This window comes from Populus trichocarpa, chromosome 8, assembly GCF_000002775.5.
Source record: "Populus trichocarpa isolate Nisqually-1 chromosome 8, P.trichocarpa_v4.1, whole genome shotgun sequence".
Taxonomy (NCBI): Eukaryota; Viridiplantae; Streptophyta; class Magnoliopsida; order Malpighiales; family Salicaceae; genus Populus; species Populus trichocarpa.
The window spans coordinates 6,358,614-6,375,594 of record NC_037292.2 but is presented as its reverse complement, the minus strand read 5'-3'; the positions used below and the strand labels follow the sequence as shown (position 1 = coordinate 6,375,594).

The window sequence follows — 16,981 nt, the reverse complement described above, 5'->3', positions numbered from 1 at the left end:
ATTTAGTCTTTGTTTTTTTAATTTCTATTTGTTTTGTCTTTGGTCATTTTCATGATTAATTTGTTTTTTTTTTAATTCCACTCCAAGCATTTATTTTCATTTTATTTTTATGTCAAATATAGTTATAATTCTTTTAATTGCTATTTTTTAATCATTTTTCTTAATGGATTTGTTTTGTGTAATTTCATTCTTTAACTTTTAATTTTATTTGATTTTTTCCTTGAATTTTAATTTGATTTATTTTTTATGTCAAATTTAGTGCTCGTTCTTTTCATTGCTATTTTTTTTTGTTTCACATTATTTTTTTATTGATTTTTTTTAATTGCATCCCTCAATGTTTGCTTGATCAAGAATATTGCTTCTTTGTTTTTTCGGGTTTGTTTTAAATGGAGTCAAACACAGTCTCATGACTTGGGTGATAGATTTGAAGATTAGCCTGAGTCGATTTCCTTCATTTTTATTTTTATTTTAAATATGTTTTTTTCGCTTTCCAGTTTACAAGGACATTCCCATTTCATGTCGTATGTCATGTGTTTGATTTGTTGACTCGAGTTGGCTACTGAGTTCGCTCGAGGCTTTTTTATGTGTTTTTTTTTTTTTGCCTATGACAAGTTTTTTAAATTGGCTTGTAGTGAACTTTTTGACAGGACCCGTATCTGAAATTTTATAGGTTGCGAGTTTTTTAAGATCTGGCCATGTTTAGAAAATGTTTGCTTGATTTTTACATATGTTTTTTATTTTATCATGTGATTTTTTTAATCTTTTAAATTTGGTCCTTATTATTTTAATTAATATTTATTTTATTCCAAAATATTTTTTATTTTTTTCATTAAACTTGCATCCTCCATGGTTTTTTCCAATCAATTTTTTTCCTTGATCTTTTTGTTATTTTCACAAGGTTTTTTAAAATACTTTTCTATAAATCCATTCCTTCAAAATTAAATTTGCTGAAAATTACGCTTCTTAATTGAACCCAGGTAAATTTTACGGGGTGCAACTTTCAAAGATTAGACTAGGTTTAAGAGATTTACCATATTTTTTTTTTCTAAATTGATACTATCTTAATTTTTATCTTGTTTTTTTAGCTATTGTTTTGGTTTTTTTTTTCATGTTTAATTCTCTTTTTTCTAACTTTGTCTTTTTTATTTTTTTTGTTTGATTATATTAGGTTTTAGCTCTATTTTAATCAATAAGATTATATGTTTGATGACATATAATCTTATTGATTGAACTCGGGTTCATGATTTAACAAATTGTAATTTTTTAGATTGTATTGGATATAAGAGGTTCTCCTATATTTGCTGATGTCTTCCAATTTTTTTTATTAAGTTTGACTCTTTTTTTTTCTTGGTTTTTCTTTAGTTAGGTTAGCATTGAGTTGTTTGATAATCTAAGAGCCAGTTTGGAAACGCGGGCCAACCTGCGTTTTCAAAAAATTCAATTTTTGTTTTTACTTAAAATTATTTTTTTATGTGTTTTGGATCGTTTTGGTGTGATGATTTTAAAAATAATTTTTAAAAATAAAAAATATCATTTTAATGCATTTTAGCACAAAAAACACTTTAAAAAGCAACCACAACCACACTCCCAAACAGGTCTTTTAATAAATCCGGTGTGGTTTTTTTTTGCTCATTGTTTTTTTGTCAATTTATTTACTTTTATTGTTTTTTTTTTTATAAATGACTTAGAGCTTGAATTTTTTTAACCTATAACTTCTTTTACATTAAAAAAATTTGTTCGGCTAAAACATATGTAAGTAAATCACTTTTAAAATATCACCCCGAACATTTTTTTTTTATAATCAAACGGCGTGAAAAAAACATTATAACAATTGAATCTGCGGAATCCACTTTGTCCAATGGACGTGATTTTCATGAAGGGACTCGGGGAAGAATTTTTTAGCATTGAATGGCGAGAAATTTTGTTAAGTTATGAAGGTAGAACGTGGAAGTATAACATCGATGAATTCACAGCGGTAAAAAAAAAAAAAAACTCTGAATGAAAGTGCAAATTACCTAGAGGGAGGACCTTTTTAAACTCTCTTTATTAAGCGAAGTTTCCCAGGCAGTCTCTTCCAGTTTTTAGTTCGCAAGAAGAAAGAATTCCGTGAACTTTTTTCTTCTTCAACTTCTTGTCAAATTGATCACGAACTTCTGCTATATCTCTAATAAACTTGGACTGATTCTTTTAAACCCGGTGATATAATAGCGTGATTGGCGAGGCCGGGTTGTGGCTCAGAGGAGAAGCGATGTTTTTCAACGGCGATTCATCCACGAGGAAGCGAGTCGATTTAGGAGGCCGGAGTTCGAAGGAGAGAGATAGGAAGAAGCTTCTTGAACAAACTAGATTGGAACGTAATAGTCGGTTGTGGGTGAAGCAACAGAATGCCGCTGCTGTCAAAATTCAAGTTAGGTTTCCCTCCAATCTTTCTTTTGATCAATTTATTATAATTTACGCATGTTAATTTGTGTTCTTATTCATTATTTAATTAAATTCAATGCCTTTTTTCCTGTGTACATGAATGCCATGTTCTACACGTAATGGTGCTGTCTTAGACATGGATTTTTGTGGATTTAAGAATCAGGGTTGAAAGGATCGCGAAAATTAGGGTTTCTGTAACTCCATCGCTTGCCTTGAAGAAAAATTAGTTACAATTTCTGTTTGATTGAAAATGGATTTTTTCGAGTGAGATTTGGCGTATCTCTTAATTCTCGGGCCTTCTTTGTTCTGTGACATTTTGTAGCGAGATAGCATATTCTAGGTTACCTTTAATCTAAATAAAGAGCACTTGTGGCTTTTTTTTTTCTGGGATGATTGAAGCTGTTGTTAGAACTTAGAACTTGTAATGCTTTTGTTGCAAAGTGTTGACTAATTTGTAACCACAGAAATGGTTCAGAGGGAGAAAGGCAGTGGAGGCTGAACATTCTAGGGTGCGAGGGAAGTTCCATGGAACCTATGGCAAGTGTTGCCAAAATGTAGACAGGTAGACGAGCAATGTCCTCGTCCTAATGCTATTAATAGAAATCATGACTAACTGTTGTGAAAATCTGTTTGATAACCTTTTGGTTGAGATTCTAAATGTTTATTCCTCCTTCAAACTGTCTCATGCATCCAGGCATTGTTTTGGTCCGGATTCAGAGTTCTTCCGGCAGCTATTATTTTTCTTCAATGCAAAAGATAGTGATGATTTCACAATCCTCGTGGAGACTTGCCGATTGCTTCTGCAAAATGTTCAAGATAGCGGTATTTCCATAATAATAAAATTTCTCCAATGGACACCTTACAAACTTGTTTAAGCAGTACTTTTTTTTATATATAGAAAACATGATTAGGAAAGTATGTCTAATCACAGAGAGTAAGATATCCCTGTGCAAAAATTCACTTGTTTGAGTTGTAATTTCTGTGTTAGAATGTCTCTAGATTTGGCATTCACTGCATTTCGAGTCTTGATGCCCCGGTTATATTTTGCTATTTTATTTGTTCTCTCAACAGTTTTATTACTTTTGAATTTGAGTTTTAAATGACAATCTAGAATGACCATGCTGTAAAACTTATTAATTCCATTCCAAACAATTTCCCTGTTTAGCAAATTCTGGTCATTAGTTATGAAACTTTTTGTTCGAGTCTGGTGTGAAGACTGCCATTGATGATGTTCTATGGTGGGTCTACTTGATTAATCTGCAGAATGTTTTATGGTGGTCCTGTAACAAATTATGTCCTGCTGTGGTAATAGTTAAGAAGCATGAACAATGGGCTATCAGCTATTGTGCTGGAAGGCGCCTCTTCTGTCTATAATGATGGCATTGAGGATGAGTAAAAACCACAAAGTGCAGTATTGCAAATTGCAGGGTTCTTTTAGTTATTCCAAAACTCAGACGTGTTACTTCGTTTTATTTTACCAGTTTCACATGTGCAAGTAATGTGTATTTGAAATTCCTCTGCATTCCCTAGTATCCCTCTCAATATACTCCATTTGCAGAACAGCATATTATTGGTTTGTATTAACATTCTGTTATTACTCAACAGGGGATATCGTGAGCCTATTTGCTGGTGGGGATTATTCAACCAAGCATGCTTTGGTGGAGTATAGGGTCAAAAAACTATCATTTGCCTGTATTTGGGCTATCTATCAAAATAGGTTCGCTCTGTTGATCCTGTTTGAATATATCCCAAATCTGCTGAACATTCAGCTTTACTGAATTTGGGTGCTAGTCAGATGTAATATTTTACTTGATATGGTGTTTGCGCTAAACTCTTGGGACATGACAGGTATCATCACTTGATTCTATTTCAATGTGAAGTCATATCCTGGTCATGATTTTGACTATTATAGCTGTATGCACTCTATTATGGTGACCATGATAGCAGTTCTTTCCTGCCTCAAACTTTTGTTGATTAGAGATTGAATAATGCATGTAGTGGCACTGTTCGAGTTTTCTTTTATGAAGAAGCAAACAAAGGTATTCTCCTTTGTTGTTCCCCAAATTTAAGGATGATGATTGGATCACTCTTTGTGCTGTGGAGTGAAGACAGATGCTAACTTTATCTACATGGACTGGGGAAAGAAGAGCAGTTTTCTCTTGCTGTACTGATGTTTGTCTATTGGTTTTTAACCTGACAATGTCTGAATTCTGAACATCACTACTAAATCTCCTTGATCTGGATATAAAACTTTTAACGTGGATCAATCTATAATGGAAGAGGGTGTGTCAGGTTTTGATGGTTGCACATTTGAATTGTAATTGGCACAAGCATTAGCTTAACACATTGGATTTTGGTCTCTGGTTTTGCATTGCTTTTCTCCGTGGGCCCTGCATGCCTATTTTGCTATTGATGTTCATGTTTGCTGTTTTTAGGATTTATCTACATTTTGCTTATCTTTAATGGTTTTGTTGAACTTGTGTTTATGATATCTGATAGAGGAATGCATGAATGAATTTTCTCAGAGTTATTTTATTAGACTATGTTCAACGCTATCACTCCTTTTAACATTAAAATTTGACCACCTGATATGTGCTCCCTATTTGGCATTTGATTGTCGAGCAGAAAACAATTGAAGGATCAATTAGTGATGATGCCCAGGGATTCAAGCATAACAGCAACTCTCTTGCTGGAAGCTGTAGCTTTGCTGATCGATCCCAAACTTCCATGGGCTTGTAAGGTCGTTGGTTATCTCTTGCAAAGGAATGTGTTTGCTCTATTTCGAGAGATTGTTCTAACAGGAAAGGTATGCATCTAATTATTAGACTTGTTTTATGATTTTGTTCTAGAAAGTATATTCGGCATAATGTGCCTGTTTCCAAGTATCTTCCATCCTAAACTCCCATATATGCTCTCTTATTCAAAATTTTCCAAATGCAAACATGCTCAATCAATTCCATATCTGAAACTTTGAAACCTTGAGTTGTAGTGTTGTAACTACTATAGTTAAAAAACCTTCCCAAATTAACACGATTTGAATAGCACATATAAAGAATACATATCTTTCAAAAACACTCTACAACTAGGCAAAAGAAGTAAGACCATCAGTTTCTTAAGGTAAAATGAATATCTGTATACCCTGAATAAACTCAGCAAGAGCAACAAACCACACATTGTACATTACTGTAAACAATAAATAAAAGAAGGTAAGAGATCATATACTTTCAATGCAACCGATGCTCGCCATCTCCAGACTTCACACAAACAACTCATCTCCAAGTCCAAAACTTGATACTTCTCCAGATACAAGTCAGCCCTGAGTTTTTCCATATTAACAAAGAATAACTGACATTTCTAGTTAATTCCTCGTTAATTCAAGCATTTTACATAATCTCACTTAAACCCTTAATGATTGTCTCGCATCTTAGTAGTAGTGGCAATGTACCTCTTCCAGCAATCTTTTGCATAAGAAATCTAGCAATCTTCCTCTTCTTAGCTACGATTATAGTCTAGTCTATCTTCCTGCCCCTCCCTCTCTCTTGGATGCTGGCCCATGATCGCATTCTGTATTGGTAATATGGCTTCTAGCTGCACCCTAGCAGTACTTTATTTTCTACTGTATTTTTGCCGAGGATTCAAGGATAATAACACCAAAAAAAACCAGATGTTACCCTCCATTAATTTATTTTTTAATATGACTGCCACAGAAGAATGACAAAAAAGGTTTCCGGAATATGATTCCACTCTCATAGCTAGAGAGGGTCTGAATCTGAGATAAATCATCTGAAAAATGTGAATGGAGAATGCTGTGACGTTTCCTACTTTTTTAATCCATTCCTTCTGAATGTTATACCACCTATGTTTTTGGGCCTTTTTCTCTACCTTTATAAGACTTTATCTTTGACAGACTATCAACATGTTAGTTGTGGTTGTTATTATTTCTGATTTTTGGCATGCTTGCTCAAAATCTGTCGTATAATTATGCTTTCTCTATTCTGAAGCAGTTACAGACTTCTGCATTTGGTTTTCCTTAATAATCCGCAGGAGAATATGAGGAGTGACAGTTCCATCAGAAATGCATCTCCATTGGAGCGTATTCTTGCCCTTGTGATATCTCATGTTGGTCAGAAGCCATGTATTTGCCCCACCATTGATCTGCAATGGAGTTTCTCATCTCAGATGCTGACAATTCCTTTACTATGGCGACTTTTTCCTAATTTAAAAGAGGTATTGTGTTTAAATGTTTCTTGTGGTGGAATTAATTGCTTTTAATTTTTGTAAAATTTCTATGCAATATACACAACTGTGGCATGCTACTTTCAGGAAAAAAATGCACTGGACTGTTTCTTTTGATTTTATTGATCTCATTGAACAGAATATGTAATTTTCTTGCTACTTGTTCTCCTTATGAGCTGAACATGTAATTGTTGTTTGGACTGCTTATTTTTTCTTAGGATTGTTGCATAAGTGACCTTTTCCTTCCAGGTTTTTGCAACTCAGGGGCTGAGCCGACATTACATTAATCAGATGGCACGTTGCATGCGGAATAATACTTATGTACTGCCCAATGATCTTTCTGTGGAATATCCTGGCCACGCTTGTCTTCTAGGAAATATGTTAGAAACCGCAGGAGCTGCTTTGTCTCATGCTGACTGTTCATTTGAGATGGTGAGGGATTCATGAAAATCATAATAGATAGTTCTGTTATTATAAAAACACACACACAAATGTGCGCGCTCACTCAACATTCATACTAAATCTGTTTGAATGAAAATTGTTGATAAATAATTGCTTTCCCTCTTTGCAAGATGCAGAACTACTTGATGGTGTACAAAAAAACAATAGTTTGTATGTTTTAGGATTGGGATAGTTATGCAAACGATTATGATACTTTTTGGGAAAAGAAGTTGACTTTTTACCTACCAAGAATTATATGAATCTAATACTCCTGAAGAATGATGGATCACTATTTTAAGGAGTCTTTCATACTTGATATTGAGAGCCTATGGCTTATCATTTTAACATCACTGATATGACTGGAAATACAGAACAAGACCATATTGATGCATCATTAACTTGATTTTGTGCTTGAACGCTTGGTTTTATCAAAGTGGATAACCACACTGCCCATGACTTCCCTCTTTGTGGATTTGATCCAGCTGTTATGCAATACATAAATTTTCTTTTAAGTAAGTTTAAAACTTTTCCTTGAAAACCTCACCTGAACATTTGATTAATCCTTTCTCTGCAGTTCCATGTATGTTTTAAAATCTGGTTTGCAGACTCCTGTCGCTTCCTTTGCGACCAATGCTCCCCCCCCCCTCTTATTTACCATTGAAATTTGCGAGTTGTGAACTTTTCTCTTTTGCTCCTTCTGCGAGCCCTGGAAATGATCAATAGTGATGACCACATTGACTTAGTTTAGTTTCACACATCTGGGAGTTAAAGATTTGGTAATCCTTAAAATCTGTAACCTCCTTTTCTTGATTGGCATTTTAGATCTTTCTCATCATTTTCTTTTTTTATGATTAAAAAAGAATGATTGTTTTTATCTTTCTTATCTAAGTTGTTTAATGTGTTGCATCATTTTAATTCAGCTTTTGTAGATTCTGAAACTAATTTTTCTCTTATTTATTTCAATTAGGCTATAGATATTGCTGCCGTGACAACATTCTTGTTGGAGGCACTTCCTCCTATAAAATCATCAAGTCCAGAAATTAGACCAAGTATGCACTCTCCATAAAAGATCAATTTATTTCTTTCCTTGATACGTGCCTGTTGTGGGTTTCCTCTAGCTTGGAAACTTCTTACTTAGATCATAACCTTATATTCATTCATTGACCTTGTGGAAGCTGTATTAATGTCTTTAGAGCTGCTTGATGTGAGTGTATATATGTAATTGTTAAACTTCAGGCTCCACTCTGGATGAGGATGATATGGCTTTGCCTGATGAAATGGAAATTGTCTTAAACAAGGATTTGGAACACAAGATAGTCCATGCTATGCATTCACGCTTTCTCTTGCAATTGGTATGTCATACGCACTCTTCATCGGGTTTACATTAAATTGGGCTATCTATAATAGTTAAAGCAATCTCTACCTTTTATAATTAAAGAAACTAAGCAACAACTGACTTTGTTTTCAAGCAGACGAGTGTTTTATTTGGGGAGATTACAATGGTCAGTGGTTCAAACCATGGACTGGACGATAAAGAGGTTGCAGCTATTGGTGCTGCTTGTGCTTTTTTGCATGTTGCTTTCAACACTTTGCCAGTTGAGCGAATGATGACTGTACTAGCTTTTAGAACTGAACTTGTTCAAGTGCTTTGGAATTTTATGAAGCAGTGTCATGAGAATAAAAAGTGGCCATCCTTGCCTGATCAGTTATCATATCTACCAGGAAATGCACCTGGCTGGCTATTACCTCTGGCTGTTTTTTGTCCTGTATATAAGTCAGCTTCTCTCCCTTTGGTGGTTTCATTTCCTTCTTGTATTGACATCTCTTGTTCTTTTCTCTGTCTTTGTTTATTCTCATCTTGGTTTTATGCATCCCCTTTTGATGCTAGATTAACGTGTGGCTGCATCTGATGATTAGTTATTTGTTGTCCTTCCTCTTGCTTCTTGAAGAAGCAAATATTTCGATTCTAATTAATTTCATGGTTTACCAGGTACATGCTTATGTTAGTTGACAATGAGGAGTTCTATGAACAGGAGAAGCCTTTATCATTGAAGGATGTCCGGTGCCTAATTGTTATTTTGAGACAGGTAGCTTATTATTGATGAATTTTAGATCAACAAGCTGTAAAATAAAGACTTGAACTGGAGGCTCTCAGTGCTTGGCCACCTTGTTCTTATTTGTGTTGCTGCTTTCTAATGTTAAATGTGTTATACCTTCAACCTCTGTTTTTGCATTTTCTTTTTTGTGCAGGCCCTATGGCAGCTCCTATGGGTGAATCCTAAAGTGAACAGTAATTCAGTTAAACTCATCAAGAACACCTCTGTTTATAGTGGGAACCCTATTGAATCTATTAAACAGAGAGTTAGTCTTGTAGCCTCTGAGCTCCTCTCTCAGGTAATTCTCTATTTGTTAAATTTGTTATCCTAATTTGACAAGTCTCACTTGTAGGTCATTCTATCGCAATCAGTGGTTTTTATACACTTATCTAGTCATTGTAGATTCTGTAAATTTTTTTGGCTTCTTCAGATGGAATATCCGCTTATATTTTGCTTAGACTGTTCTAGCAAAACGTAGGAGATTTTGTTCATTTTATTGTTTTTTTTATTTTTTATTTTTTAACAGAATATTATTGTAGTTGCAAGATTGGAACAATAGACGACAATTTGCACCACCCAATGATTTCCATGCTGATGGTGTTGATGACTCATTTATTTCTCAGGTAATATTTTATCTCAAATGTAATCTTCAGATCCCAGGAACCTAACTGTTATGATGCTGAATTTGCTCATATTCTCCTTTTCAGGCTGTAATAGATGGAACCAAAGCAAATGACATTATGAAACAGGCTCCTTTCTTGGTACCTTTTACAAGCAGAGTTAAAATATTCAATGTAAGTCTTTAACAAAGTGGCCCTTGGATTTAGATGAATATGTGAAGCTCTGAGGAATAAATGTCTACGTAGATATTTATATAAATCTGTCTTCCAGTCACAATTATTGGCAGTTAGGCAAAGACAAGGGTCCCATGGTGTTTTTACAAGAAACAGATACAGAATACGGAGAGATCATATTTTGGAAGATGCTTATAATCAGATGAGTGCATTGTCCGAGGAGGATCTTCGAGGATTGGTAATGTATTTGTTTTGCAAATTAAAATTTTTATTTTCAATCAGAAAATGACACGCCAGAGTAATCATGTTTGGTTGCTCACCTACAGATTCGTGTATCATTTATCAATGAGTTTGGAGTTGAGGAAGCTGGCATTGATGGTGGTGGCATTTTTAAAGATTTCATGGAAAACATTACTCGAGCTGCCTTCGATGTGCAGTATGGGTTGTTTAAGGTCATAAATTTATGTTCTGTGACATTCATGCATTCTCATTCTTCGAGTTGAATGCAAAACTAGTCCATGTGAACTTGGTTGAGTTGAATCAAATCATAACCGATTAGACTCAGAGATTCGCCCATATAAAAAGCTGTGTTATGACTTGAAACATATATAAATTTTATATCAGGTGGTCTTGCATTATATTGGGATATATTACAACATTTTGATTCTTTTGATGGCTGGTGTTTCTATGCATGCATGTCTTGTGTATTACATATCAGCAGCAGAACTTTTTCTTACTCTTCCTTTTGTCACTTTGATTTATGCTTTTGTACCCTCTACCTTCTGTTTTATGACTTTCTGCTTGGCATTGTTCATTCAGGAAACATCTGATCACCTACTCTACCCCAATCCTGGATCAGGAATGCTACACGAACAACATCTTCAATTTTTTCATTTTCTTGGAACTCTTCTTGCAAAGGTTTGATTTGCTCTCTTGTCTAATCCCTTCATCAGATAATGTTTAGTGGTGTTGGTTGCATGGTTTCTTAGAGCTTCAATGTCAATTGCATTGTCTTCTAATGCAATGAAAATCCTATTGAGCAGCACATGTAAGTTTTTTATTACTAGCATCTGAAGATTTGCATGTTGTAGCAACATGGGCATGCACTTGTTCATGACCAATCTTTGATTGCCCATTTTAGGTTATGGAATTTGATATATCATGAATAAGAAAAATACCAAGATTTTTAATGTAGTATACACATGTTTTTGTGCCCGCATATGTTTTTTTTAATTGATTTTATATCACTATATCTTATCATTTGCCACAATATTGTGGTTCTGATTTTGTTTTATTTGCTTTTTTCGGCCAAATGTCATGGTCGTATTTGACATTATAAAATGGTGTAAGATATATTTATGTGAAAAGAAGATCCTAGTACTAGAAGGGAAAGAATAACCTAAATATTTTCTGATAGTTAGCACCAAAGAATTGTAACAGAACCTTTTGAGTTACTGATGGGACCTTTGTAGACTTACATGTTGTGAAAAAATTAAATATTCTTCTGTTAGTAATTCATGATGCTTGTATTTCTATGTTTGCTAATTTATGTGGAATAGACATATTTTGGATTTTAAGTTGGAGTTATTGTTTAAAAAAAAAGAAGTTGGAGTTATCATGCACAGGCATTGTAGTTTTATTGCATACAGCTTTTGAACCCTCTCATTTTGGTACAGAGGAGCAAAGACTTTCCTCCTATTATATATGTTGATCATGCTTTAAGGCTTGCAGCCATTTATTTGGATATGCCACCGATTGCAAAAATCACTGCTCTCATCGTAGTTTTATTTCCTGTTCAATGTCTTTCCAATGCACACAATGAGCCTTTCAAGGGTTTAATACCGAAATTCCTATCAGTCTGTCCTTTGTCTCCCCTATATGAAGGACCTGATGACGTATCTTATCTGATTGATTACCTTTAGATGATAACAGTTTAATTATATATTGATTGTTTAATTGGCCTGCATGCTATCTGATTCTTAGTTATACTGGTGCCTTGTTACTCTTCTCCGTGCAGGCTATGTTTGAAGGTATTCTTGTTGATATACCTTTTGCAACATTCTTCCTAAGCAAATTAAAGAAGAAGTAAGAATTCCAAGGCTTTACCCCATTCTAGCTGTTTTTTCACTTTCTTATACTTCATGGCTACTATCTCAGAATTCTCTGATATGTATACATATATTTTTCTCAAAGCAGATACCTTAGTAATAGTTAATTTTGAACTATCTGCAAGTTCATATTATTTTTAGTTTTGGAAATAGAAATTAGTTTTAACAATTTCATCTATTTGATGTTTTACAATGTACTATCTCAGGCTCAATTGTAGTATTTATGTACGATTTGTTTTTTATTGGTCAGGTACAACTATTTGAATGACTTGCCTTCATTGGATTCAGAATTATATCGCCACCTTATTTTCCTAAAGGTACTGTGATTGTCTTCCCACTAGCCACAAATGCTTCAGTAACTGCTATGTCTTCTCATCCAAACAATAAACTTTGGTTTGCACTGATTCTTTAGCAAGCAGGAAATTTGTACTTCATTTATAATTGTGTTTCAGGTACAAATGAATCTCCTTGAATTGAGCTGCTGGGAAAAATGGAGCCATTGAGTCAACTAAAGCAGAAAGATAGAATTGATTCTATTATAGGGGAATCCATAATAATATTGTCTTCTAGATGCCTATGGGATACATTTTAAGGGATTGGAATGGTGTTTTATTCATTTGAATTTGCTTAACAAATTACACAGAAGAGTAGTTTCATTTTCTTGTGCTGGATAAGTCTTAATGCAATTGCTTTTTGCTATTGATAAGCCGTTACCAGCTGTTATAGCTTTTATTCCTGCTGCCAAAAAGAGCAGTTGCTGCCATTAGTTGACCGCCTGACTTTCATAGTTTTGGTGTCAGAAATGGGACCATAAAGGATAATGGTTTTTGGGAAAGAAATAGCTTTTGCTTTGTTGCAGAAGGCCATTTGCAAGCAGGCATGCCCATCCAGAGGGTTTAAGATTATATGTTGCTAGTTCCATTGTCTGTCGGGTTTAAGATTATATGGTGCTAGTTCCATTTTCTGAGAGGGTGAAGTATATTTTTTTCCTTATCCTTTCCAGAGGCAGGCATGTCCATGTAGAGGGTTTAAGATTATGTGATGCCAGTTCCTTTTTCTGTAGGTGCTAAAGTATATATTTCCTTTTTGATCGTCCTATAGGTGGTAGAATGGAACTTTCTATTGATATGGAAAATAAAAATGACAAATCTCCATCTGTATGGCATCCTTTCACATTCTCATTGGTTCTTTTGATTTTAGAGTACTCACCTTTTCCTTTACTTGCATTTCTCTTAACTGCAGCGTTATCAAGGTGATATTTCTGACTTGGAGCTCTACTTTGTCATCGTAAATAATGAATATGGCGAGCTAACAGAAGAGGAGCTGCTTCCTGGAGGAAGAAACCAGCGTGTCACTAATGACAATGTCATTCCTTTTACCCATCTTGTATCCAATTATCGTCTAAATTATCAGGTATTCCAGCATTTCATTCTTAGTTCATCAAGTTTACACTATGCTGTCATCTGATCTTCGTAGTAATATCACTTTCAGATACGTCTACAAAGTTCTCATTTCATGAGGGGCTTTCAGCAGCTTATAAAGAAAGAATGGATTGATATGTTTGACGAGCATGAACTTCAGGTATTCTCATTCAAAGTTTTATGAACAAATCATGCTAGCTTTGCATGAGATGATGCCTTGTGTTGCTAAACTCATATCCAACATCAGCGGGAAGCCTTATACACTAAAGAATCATTAGCCTTATGTGTAAACTTAAAAATGGTGAATTAGCTAACACTCACCGCCCCACCTCGACTCTTGTTTGACATAGCTGCTATTTGTTTGAAGCTTCTGATATCAGGTTCGCTTGATGGCTTGGATATTGATGACTTGCGCATTCATAGCAATTATGGTGGTGGTTATCATAGTGTAAGTTAATGTTGTCTGTCTTAATTGTAAGGTTCTGGTTAGAAATATTTGACTATCCATAATTTTCAATTGTAGCTTCCTATTTGTAGTGACTACTGGTAATTAGAATTCATTGCATTTATTTTGTTTATTTATGGACAGAGAAGCAGCATACTAAAGTATGCAAGAGGAGAGAGAAAAGGAGAAAACCTTAGACTTCACAGCACTCTTAAAAATAATGAGAAAAATTCAATCAAATGACTTAATTCAAAGAAACTCAATTAAGCTCACAATTTCTCCCTTACAACAAAAACCGCAATAGACAAGGTGGAACTTATCCTACCTAACTCAATTGCTTCCCTACTCACCTGCGAACACACCATCTTCTCCCCAAACCTAATCATCTCCTTTTGTTTCCTTTTTAATCTTTGTATTATTCTTATGTGAGACTTTAATCTAGAGCTCAACCTGCACCCTTCTTTATCCCTTGTTCTGAGACCCTCGCCCCTAGGGCTCCAGCATATAATTGTTAGAGTTAATTATGTTTATTGAGAATCAGCTTTGGTTAATTTCAGTTCTTGCGATTATATTTTGCCTTCATGTCCAGTTTACATATGAAGGAGAAATGATTTCTTTGCTGTTTTCCTAGAAAACTACTTTGGAGCTTGTTTGCATTTATTAAGATTCTGAATCTTCTTCTGAATTGCTGTTGTGGCCCTATGTAAGGTGGTACTCTGGATATTTGGAATGAATGGCCATTTTACGTAGATATATTTGTGTTCTGATGATTTCATGGCTACTGAGGCACTTCAACTATACCTAACTGGATAATTAAGCCAACCTTTGTCTGTTTTCTTGCAATTAAAAGCTACTTGATATAGCTTCTTTTCTTTTTTTTCTTTTTTTTTCACAGGAGCATTATGTTATTGAGATGTTCTGGGAAGTTCTGAAAGGTTTTTCCATGGAAAATCAAAAGAAAATTTTGAAGTGAGTTATTTTATTCTCATTAAGTTATTTTTTTCTTTTTTCTTTTTTTGTGCTACCTTATTTCTTAGCTTTCAGTCAGCGTGAGAACAGACTACCAAGATGATAATTACCTGTTTGTTTTTTAGGTTTGTGACTGGTTGTTCACGGGGACCTTTGCTTGGATTTAAATATCTTGAGCCCTTATTTTGTATACAAAGGTAAGAGCTGTACTTAATGTAATTAGAAATAGCAGATTTTAAAGTTTATGTGAGGCATTTAGTTTAATTGTGACAAAGTTTTGGTATGATTTCTTTCACATTCCTTTAAAATAACTTGATTTCTACAATTGTTTAACTTTTTCTCCAGGGCTGGGGGCACTGCCTCTGAGGAAGCTCTTGATCGGCTGCCGACATCAGCTACTTGCATGAATCTTCTAAAGCTTCCACCTTATAGAAGGTTTGTCCCAGATTCCTAGCATTATATGTTTGGTCTGTAGAATCTTTCCTGAGAGTCTCACTCTCACAAACTCCCCAGGGTTCCCTTCTTAAGCGATCTCACTTTCCTAAGTGCTACAAAAGTAAAATTTAATATCACTACCGAAATATTCTCAATTGTTTAAAATATATGTCAAAAAAAACCTAAATTAACTTACATGCTAGTTCTTAAACATTCATTCCTTTAACCAACACTACTACTACCAGGAACTAAATTTTAAAAGAAAATAAACCAATAATTATTTTATAATGGATCAAATTTATTTTATGGTATTAAATTTATAAATTTGAATATTATATTATTATGTTAGTAGAAATCCCTTTTATCAGCTAGTACAATTTTTTTTATTAGGACAATTAATTAAATATTAATAATTACTAAAATGACTATAATAAAGGATAAGACAGTAATTTACTTCAAACTTGTTTAGAATTATAAGGAAACAACACAAAAATGATACTTTCCTCAGAATCTGGTATTGTTAAACAAGTACTAAAATTCTAATTTTCTGGGAGCCATTTGCCTGAGAATCTTTCCGGGAGGGTGATTCTGGAAGGAAAAGTGATATTTCGTGAACCAAAAGCCAGTGGGTGGATATGGCTCTATGAGATCAGATAACATCGCTTGGAATTTTAGGCATGCATGGCTTTTGTTTGTTTGGCCCTTCAGTCTGTAGGATATGTTTATCAGGACATAATTTTGCAGTGCACTTAAATCTTTTTGAAACTCGCTTGAAGACTCTTCTGAATTGAGATTTCATCTGTCTGGATCATTCTTTTCATTTTTACTGCCTTGGAGCATATATTAAGGTTTTGTCAGGTATTCAGCCCATTGTTTACCGACTTAAATAGCCTTCTCATGTTTGTGACACAGCAAAGAGCAGCTAGCAACGAAATTGCTATATGCTATAAATGCTGATGCGGGTTTTGATTTGAGCTGATGGATTGCGTTCTTATAACACCGAGGGAGAAAACTTGGCTTGTGAACTTGTGATATCATAATCCATATGATGATGCTTCAGCAAACATGTGAATGGAATAGGCTTTAGATTGCTTCCATGGAAGATCCGCCAATTGGATTCACGTGTACATATGTGGATACATCTGCAGTATATATATTAAGTTTGGTTAAGTTTATACATGCTGGAGCTTCCACAGGTGCCCTGTCAAGGAATACGATTTTTAGACTGCAAGTTGAAAGAATTGCAACTCATGATGTAAACGAGACGGGCTGTTTTTTTACTCTTTCTTGACTAGGTCCCAGCAAAATCTTTCCTGTCTAGGCGGATTTAAAATACTCTTTTACCTGTTTCTACCAGTTGTACTTGTGTAATTATCTGTAGATAAGGACATAAGGTATAGATGACCAGGGGCGAAGTGGTTGTGTTTAATCTCATAATTCAGAGAAGCTCCGAATTCTCGACGAGGAAAGTCTGATTTAAATAAAATAGCTCTTTATATATGTTGATTTAATTTACAGATTCTTTGTAAAAATCAATCCGCGATTGCATAACAGGAAGGAAATGGTGTTTGATGCAAAACGCAAAACCACTTTGTGCTGTTCTTATTGCACAAAT

General features: G+C 34.4%; 1 protein-coding gene across 5 annotated transcripts; it reads left to right on the top strand.

The window, feature by feature from the left end:
- The first annotated feature begins 2,040 nt into the window (after positions 1–2,040).
- LOC7498237 (E3 ubiquitin-protein ligase UPL6) lies at positions 2,041–16,866 on the top strand. Of its 5 annotated transcripts, XM_002312273.4 has the most exons (26): positions 2,044–2,407; positions 2,886–2,983; positions 3,116–3,243; positions 4,027–4,138; positions 5,047–5,227; positions 6,466–6,648; positions 6,907–7,089; positions 8,066–8,147; positions 8,335–8,450; positions 8,571–8,872; positions 9,089–9,185; positions 9,349–9,492; positions 9,734–9,817; positions 9,902–9,988; positions 10,086–10,226; positions 10,315–10,440; positions 10,808–10,906; positions 12,006–12,073; positions 12,347–12,413; positions 13,339–13,509; positions 13,588–13,677; positions 13,885–13,965; positions 14,858–14,931; positions 15,057–15,128; positions 15,277–15,366; positions 16,279–16,866. In XM_002312273.4, the coding sequence occupies exons 1-26, from the start codon at positions 2,249–2,251 to the stop codon at positions 16,343–16,345; spliced, it is 3,102 nt and encodes a 1,033-aa protein (XP_002312309.2). In that variant the 5' UTR covers positions 2,044–2,248; the 3' UTR covers positions 16,346–16,866. The 5 variants fall into 5 exon arrangements, with proteins under 5 accessions (XP_024462608.1, XP_024462604.1, XP_002312309.2 ...); XM_024606836.2 differs by lacking the exon at positions 13,885–13,965 and having other exon boundaries at positions 2,043–2,407; XM_024606839.2 differs by lacking the exons at positions 2,886–2,983; positions 3,116–3,243 and having other exon boundaries at positions 2,260–2,407.
- Positions 16,867–16,981: the final 115 nt, after the last annotated feature.